The 8,348-nt window shown below is 40.7% G+C and overlaps 1 protein-coding gene across 1 annotated transcript; it reads right to left on the bottom strand.

Annotated features, from left to right (window-relative positions):
- Positions 1–359: 359 nt before the first annotated feature.
- On the bottom strand, positions 360–6,636 carry LOC101785364 (autophagy-related protein 9). The gene is made up of 10 exons (XM_004982523.3): positions 6,487–6,636; positions 5,184–5,817; positions 4,765–5,085; positions 3,845–4,067; positions 3,555–3,734; positions 3,262–3,468; positions 2,485–2,562; positions 2,337–2,407; positions 2,136–2,246; positions 360–1,624 (listed from the first exon to the last, which is right to left on the bottom strand). Exons 2-10 carry the CDS (start codon positions 5,756–5,758, stop codon positions 589–591), a joined length of 2,802 nt encoding a protein of 933 aa, XP_004982580.1. The 5' UTR covers positions 5,759–5,817; positions 6,487–6,636; the 3' UTR covers positions 360–588.
- Positions 6,637–8,348: the final 1,712 nt, after the last annotated feature.

Here is an 8,348-nt window from a genome sequence, read left to right on the forward strand (position 1 = left end):
TATCTCTTGTACTCGACTTTTGCAATTTACAGCATGCATAATGTATTGAGTCATGCCAATTTGATCAAAGCGTGCCACCAGAAAGGGCTGCTTCCATTGCATCAGCTTTAATTCAGCCAGGTTTTCACAAGTAATGAATATTCTGTACGTATAAAACATATTGTCAGCACCAGTCTCCTAGAAGATTAAATTCGTATGTTTGTGGGTTGCCGCTATATAAAGATGCAATTTTGAAAAGTGACTTTGGGTTATTCAATTGTTTGGGAAACAGATCATGCATGCCGCTTGTATGAAATATATTGTGTTCTCCAGATTCATGGATCTTCAGTACCATGCGACTACAGATGAGCATTAGCCGATTGAATAATCGAACCATTTCAGTTTTCAATCAAAAGGAATGTTTACTCTCTCCCTATAAAGGGGAGGGCATGACTATATTAGGTATGCGGTTCATCTGTACAAAAGAATTTGCCGGCCTTGCCAGCTCACACAAAACTAACATTTGCATCTTTTTGTTTCTAAGGTAATTCGAGATCACTGATCGTGTCACTGGACATATATGACTATTTTTTGTGTTTTTTCTTCAAATTAAACTGGGTCACTGCTTCGAGGTACGATCCGTACATGGAGGCTGGCTGGCATAGAGCTACAAATACCGGTTACGCCATGGCCATCAGCTTTGTCTTCGTTTCCATCATCGTTCTGTGGGATATCAGCAAAATGGAAACTCAGGCCCTGCTCCAGGTCGGGGTCATCATCCATGTACCTTGTCTTGGAGAGGGCGGCCTGGGGGCTGCAACTACTGGTGGTTCTGTAATCTCTTTGATCTAGCTCTTTGGTGCCCTCCGACACATCGCTGCTGTGATAGCTTGAATGATAGCCAGACACATAATGATTTCCAAAGTTCGGAGGCTCATGGAAACTGTCTTCTGGACCATTAGGATGTGCAGTGTTCAGTGCCCAATCACTGTGCTGGCTAGAACAATGGTCAGATGTGTAGTGATTTGCAAAGTCTGGAGGTTCAATAAAGCTGCTGTGAGGAGGCTCAACATAACTGTCTCGTGGATCAGTTCGGCGTATAGAGGCCTGGGCCCACCAAGGGCAGCTTGTAGAATTTTGTTCCCTGCCCTGGCGCTTGAAGGTGGCACGCTGAAAGAACGCGCTTGATGTTGATGCCTCCAAGTGGCTTCGAGCTCTTTCATATAGATTAGAATCCCAGATTTCCTCCTCTTCAATCTCAGTTAATGGCTTGCTCCCAGTCAGAGGTGGCCATATATCCTCCCCTGGTTCATCGCGGTGGGTAGATGAGTCCACATCTCTGCCTAAGCGTTCAGAGTGACACGTGTAATACCAGTCCAGAATATATGGATAAGCTCTTTGATCTGTGTCAAGCAGTCCTAATGGACTAAAGTTATAAATAATCCCATTGCCTAGAAAAACCTCTCTGGAAAGCAGCCTATGGAAAATGCTGCCACCACTTTGACCAATACTTGACCGAAGTTGTGAATCTTCCATTGCTTGAAAAGTATATTTACGAATTTGCTTTTCCTTGAATCTCTGGAGATTGCACAAAAACTGCTTGCCATCTGGATTTGGCTGCCATGATGTATATGTGCTTTGGAAACTGCAAAAATAAAATAACATAGCCACTTAAGGCCAACATCCATCAAAAGTAATTTATGCTACATTTCTTTCTTTTGAAATAATTTCAAATGCCAGTTTTTCTTAGCTGTGTCAAATTGTCAATGAGATTACAAGAATTGGAATTTATTTGTATTTGTACTGCATTGAAGCACAAAGGAAACACTTGGTCACTACTTAAATAATAACACTTCACAACTCAGTAATTAAGAAAATCATGCAACTCTTGTGGACAATAGCTTCACTTTGAACTTTTAAAGAGGAGACTACGATTTTGTGCATAAAATCAACCAGAAACGCTATTGCGGACAAGGACCTAGTGACGGATGTTTAAGTATCCACTAAATATACAAATACATCAAATAATGAACTGTGCCTGCTTTATTAATTGAACGTGTAATTCCTCCTACCTGTGGTTCATTTCACTTTTTCGAGAGAAAAAAATCAAGTGTTGAAATGTTATACCATATATATGGTATTAAAATGAAACGTACCTTAATAATGATTTCTCCATTTTCCCTTGGGAGCTCCTCATATCTTTTACTGAATCAAGTGGTGAACCATAGTTTCTATTTCCATGTCTTTGGAAGTCAAACAAACTTAAGCTATTGAGGAAAACAGAATGAAGTTAGAAACCATGCAAAGTAGCAACATTAGTATATCGTAATAAGTAATAGCACAATACAAAGACAAACCTGCATACATCACCCACTCCATCTACGTAAACTGTAAATTCCGAAATGAAGCACAAAATATCATTGACACGCTGTAGATAGGAAAATGTCAATCATTACACAACATAATCTAGAAACAAACTTCTGTTGATCTTGCTCAAAACATTACCTTTGGTAGCACAAATATGAGCAAGTAAGGAGTGATGAATATCGAGGCCATCTCTTCCAAAAGCATTGTTATGGTATACTGCAATTGCAATTTACAAATAATCAACTACACTTCTAAAGGCAAAAATTGTAAATTATACACTGGATCTCATAAACCACATAAATAATAGACCATTACTTAAAATGCAAAAGTACCCAAGTAGGCATTAAAACTGAGTTCTTTTATATATAAAAAAGAACGAATCAACCACTGGGAGTACCGGACCCCTTTCACGATTCCCAAGTACAGATACCAAGTAGGCATTAATCCCTTCACGATGCCCAAGTGCTTGTGGGGCGAGGCAACATGTACCAATCCTTTTTCTTTTCAAGCTAAATGCTATACCAATCTACAAACATCAAAACTGGGGAGGAGGAAAGAGGGAAAAAACAGGAGAAGGAAAAGGAGGACTGGCCCAAGCGACCAGCTTAACCCATATCCCTTCCCCTCCCATAGTACTACTGATTTACTAATCCTGATCTCTCTAGGCCCTCTCCCTGTCTATCACATATCTGCCCTATCGCTCACTCCCTCTCTCCACCAACAAGCCAGACACTCCCATCTTTGCTTCTCAGATAAATCACCACGCTGTCCCCAACCAGAGGCAGCGCTGCACCAGCCACTGGTAATGGAGCTAACATCCCTCCCCACTCACTCACTCATGGAAAAAGGATATAAGAACTAAACATGCCAGAGTGACACAGTAAATAAAATGAAAATCTAAGGGAAGTGAATTACCTGAAACAGAGTTTCAAATTCTTTCCGCACAAGTTCACTGCTCTCTTTACCACGCCATCTTTTTGGCATGTAGTGTGTATGTTGGACAACAAGGGTCATGGCTCCTTCTGGGTCAATCACTTGAAGCTCATCTGCCACAACTTTCCGACTTACAGTTGCTATGGTTCCAAAAACAACAGTATACCAGAAAAGATTCCGTCCGAAAACCTTCATATAAGCCATAAAGAAACGTGATTTTAAAGGTGGAAGGTATCAATTGTGGGACACAAAGGATGCAGGGAAAAAAAACTTACATGGCCCTCAAGGATAGATTCACCCAGGAATCCAAGGATGAGAAGGATTCCAGCCAAGCCACCAGATACAAACGAAACAAATTTTGCAACAATAGATATTAATGGAGTTGGAAACTGCTTCAAGTAATTCAAAGAGTGGAGAGTGCAATTGTTCATCCTGTGTCTGAAGAAATGCTCAACCTGAAATAGTTAGAAGTAGTGGCATTAGGGACAAACTGGAAAAGAACAAGATTACATGATCTACCGAGTTTTGTAGAGGATCTATCCCAAAAAAAGAAACTTATTTCTACCTCATTGTACTCACGCAAAATCCACCTTGATAAATTCGACCATCTTCGAGATGATGCTGTACTGGGGTGATTGTAGAATTCTTCAGCATGTCTCAGAAACATATATACCAATGGAAAGATGACAAGGCAGGGCGACAGCAAAAGTATTGCAATGCCCATAAGTATAAGTCTCTTTTTCAAAACAGATGGGCTTGTTAGGAAGTCTTTTCCGACACAAAATTTACTGCAAAAGAAGATGACATGAGATTTGTGTTAAAGGAGGATCTATAAAAGGTTAAAAAAAGTAAGCTAACATTTTAAAAGAATAGAATCAACAAATAATGTATAAAGACTGTACAGGAAGACAACATTTAAAGGAACAGTTATGAGAAAGGCACTTCATGGAGAAGAACAAAAACAGAAACACTGAAATTATCATGGAAGAAAGGTAGTAATAGTTGTTTCCAAGATTGTTTGCAGTTACAAAATACAATAAATGAGCAGCAGGTTTCCTCCATCTGTCATCTCAACATTTCAGGTAAACACTATTCTCCCTGCACTGCACATTGTTTAAGCAACAAATGGAAGGGAACACAGACTCACAGAATCACAGACATTCTATTATCATATAGCATAAGTGGCATTAAAGTGACATAAACGCCTCAATTTGTCAATAATTTAAAATGTATTCATCAAAAAAATCTACTAGGACTGGTGTAGAATAGACTTGAATGGAAACAGCGTTCCATTCTTGACATTGCCAGCAAAGTAACATCAATTTGACACTCGTACATACATATTCCATGGCACAATAGTTCTTTTCCATGTCATAACTCTTACTTGTTCTCAAAGCCTGAGGGGCACTGCTTATAACAAATAATTTGCAAAAACTAATGCTAGCAAAATAATTTGATGGGCGCTAGACGAAGGAGCAAACTTACCTATCAAACATGCTCTGAAAGATGCACCAATTCAATGTCCACTCTAGCATCTTTGGAAGCATCAGATAGCTTTTACTCCCATGGAAACGAGAACCGACAGTTGGACCAACTCCAGGCAGCCAACAGGCGATCGGAAATGCAATGACGCCTTTATTAACCATCCCGATCAAGTAGTTCTCTTTGCGCATTAATCTCATCATGATATCATGCTCTGAAAGATCCTTAACAACGCAAAGTTGTTGTGACTTCTGGAGGAGGACAACCTTCTCAACTACTTTGGGCCATGATATAGTTTGAATCTCCAGATCCGTGACCTTAAGGCTGCACATAGAAGTAATGGAAACAAAATGACAAGTAAATTATTTTCTCAAGAAATGTTTACCAATGTGTGCAAGTGGACCATGAAATTGAAATATTACCTGTTATAGTAGAAGTCACGAACGTTCAGTGTGCTTCTCAATTTTACAAAGAACTTGACAAAGTTAATAATTCCATACGTCGTCAATATAACCATTGATCCAATAGTGATCATCTTCACATATGTGAACGGAATCAATGGGTGATTCTTGATGACATTCATTAGGTCACATGGTTTCTTCCCTACCTCAAGTGCTTCCACTCCACATTTCAAATGGCCAAGTGCATCCCAATCAACAAACAAGAAGAAAAAACCAATGGCGCATACCATAAATGTAACATTAAGGATCTCGATTATCCATTTGGTGATGATGCATCTTAAACCCTTTGCACAGAAATATTCGTACAGACGCTCAAAAAAAATATCCAAGTCAGGAACTAGCTCAGCCTTTAAGTCCTCCCCATGGAGAAGTCCTGTTGGGCTCTCACAATAAGAGCTTGGCAGTCTCCGGTAGTCCGATAACTCTACCTCAGGTGGAATTTCAGCAAGTAGATGTGTTGAAAGTGCTGATTCTCTTCTCAATGGCCACTTCAATAATCTTTTAATATTTGTGGCCTTCAGAAGGAAGGACATCATATATGGAAACAGAACACAAGGCAAGCTGAAGGCTTCCTTGCCATGCCACGGCTGATCACCTGGAAGATAAAGTTTTAGTTTTTGTGTTTGTTTTAAATGACCCATACATTGCAAACACAATCTGATCAAAACGTCCAACAAGAAACTACCACCTTCTTAAACAACAAGGAAAAAATATCCACTCTCATCCAACAAAACATAACTACATGAATATTTCAAAAACTATATTAAACAATAAGGGAGAAAATTCCACTCTCATCCAACGGAATATAACTAAAGAATGTTTCAAAAACTAAGCTTTTTCACATACTGTTCAGGAAGGATAGAAAAACTAAGTATTACTACTTGAATTTGTTTTCTAATCCTGGAACCAAGACCCAATTATAGAAAATTTAAGCCCCTGCTGCTTCAAGCACTAATAGTCAATTGTTAACTAGGCTTACTCTGTCCAAGTCCACAAAGCATCACTCAATTCAAAGTCAAAACTTTTTTTTTCTTCGAGCTTGTGCTACAGTCAAAAACTTAAAAAGTAATAAAAAAATCCAATCAAAACACTGCCTACTAAGCCACAGTGCGTTTCCTACCTCCCATATAGGGGCAGATTTTTGCAAAAAAAAGTCGAAGATAGTAGGTATATTGCAACTGGGTCAGATTCGACTACATCTTACATTAGGGTTTGGGGTGCTCCGTTTCGCACAGCAGGAAGGGAAGAGAAGGGGCGGGTATACCTGATGAGTGCTCGTCGCCGGCAACGGGCCCGGCGTAGACGTGGCGGATGGCGCCGCCGCTCGCCGAGTCGTCGCCGCCAGGGAAGCGAGAACAAGGGAGGAGAGACAGAGAGAAGGGAACAGGGGTAAAGAAACGGACGTGAGGGGGAGGGAGGGCCGGAGGGGTGCACCGTCGTGAACGACTCGAGCTCGATCAGCCCAAGAGCCAGCCCAGGAGCCCAAAATTAGTGGACCGACATGAGTGTGCAGAAGCCCAAAATAAAAGAAAATTGATCTAGAAAGAAAAATTATTCAAAAGAAGAAGGGGAAAAAACAAACGTGGCCCAGGACGCGTTGCCATGCCGCAGAGAGCTCGGTGGCGCACGACTGCACGAGCTCTTCCGCCGGCCGCACGCAAGCTCCGGCGGCCGCGAGAGCTCGGGATGACATGGGTCGGAGGCAGGTGGACGGTGGAGCAAATTCCACCCATGAAACCCGCCGCACCTACCTTCGCCCGCACTGAAACCCGCCGCACCTACCTTCGCCCGCACCTATATTAAGAGCAACTTCAAGAGACTGCTAATCTCACCCTTAATATCTTTTTTAAGAAAAAAGAGAGGAAAAATAAACTCCAACAATCTACCTAATCATTCCCCAATTTTTTAACGACGCTAAAAAAACAGCCTGCCACCGCGTATATTTTAGCGTTATCTTGATTCCCGCACGCCCGCGCGTCCCTTCCGATAGGCCCAATACGATAACGTGCCCTGTGTTTAAAATATTGGGGGCTATTTATTAGCGATATGTTGTGGACTGATATGTTTTTAGGGGAAATTTTTTTTCTAAGAGTATCTAAAAAATTCTTCCCCAAAACTATGTATTGGGATTCTCCCAAAAAAAATTTCCCCCAAAAACATATCAGTTCACAGCAGATCGCTAATAAATAGCCCCCAATATTTCAAACACAGGTCACGTCATCATATTGGGCCCATCGGAAGGGACGCGCGGGCGTGCGGGAATCAGGATTGGGGGAGGAACGCCAACGCTAAAATATACGCGGTGGCAGGCTGTTTTTTTAGCGTCGCTAAAAAATTGGGGAAGGTTTAGGTGGATTGTTGGAGTTCATTTTTTCTCTCTTTTTTTCTTAAAAAAATATTGGGGGTAAGATTAGCAGCCTCTTGGAGTTGCTCTAACGGGTTGATTTTTGCATCCACACTTGCTAACCCGCACCTGGTGAGCACAACGGTTTTGGGCGCCCATTTTATTTCTTTATAAAGAAATAAAGTGTTCAAAATATAATAAGTAATAATGCAGTACGCATTTGATTCACAAAATGCAATTTGAGCAACATACCAAAGTATGAAGCCAAATCTTCATGTTTCATCCCACGAAAGAATAGTCCAGCACTGATAGCAATGTCGCATGTTGAAACTTTCATATGATAGTACATAAATAATTCCACATTAATGTAGTCTAGTAAGGTAGCGAAAGGATCTCTGGTCTAATGGTTAGAGCACCTGGTTAGTATCCAACGGACTTGAGTTCGACTCCCATAGGAATGAATTAAACGGATCTAGAATAAAAAAATATAAAAAGGTTGAGGCTTCCCTCGCTAACTTCGTAAAAAAATAGTATAGTAAGGTAGCAATCTAAATTTCCACCTGATGATACATCAACAATTCAATAGCAAAAGTTCATTATATTAGTATGATTTAATACTTTAACAGACGTTAAGGTTAAACTCTTATGGGATTTTGGGCACCCATGGCTAAAATTCTACACCCGCTCCAACCCACCTAAGTATCGGTTGTGTCGGGTCTGGACCCGAAGGGTGCTACTACGTGGCTTCTGGAAGTTAGATAAGCTTAGTATTTTAAAGTCCA

This window comes from Setaria italica, chromosome IX (assembly GCF_000263155.2).
Source record: "Setaria italica strain Yugu1 chromosome IX, Setaria_italica_v2.0, whole genome shotgun sequence".
NCBI classification, from domain to species: Eukaryota; Viridiplantae; Streptophyta; class Magnoliopsida; order Poales; family Poaceae; genus Setaria; species Setaria italica.

What these genes read in the sequence shown, in the direction of transcription:
- LOC101785364 (XM_004982523.3), bottom strand. Translation starts at nt 5,758, where the DNA reads ATGATGTCCTTCCTTCTGAAGGCCACAAATATTAAAAGATTATTGAAG. An exon ending in AATCTATCCTTGAGGGCCAT is followed by an intron (nt 3,469 to 3,554) that starts GTAAGTTTTTTT and finishes GCTTATATGAAG; the next exon opens with GTTTTCGGACGGAATCTTTT. An exon ending in GGAGTGGGTGATGTATGCAG is followed by an intron (nt 2,247 to 2,336) that starts GTTTGTCTTTGT and finishes TTTCCTCAATAG; the next exon opens with CTTAAGTTTGTTTGACTTCC.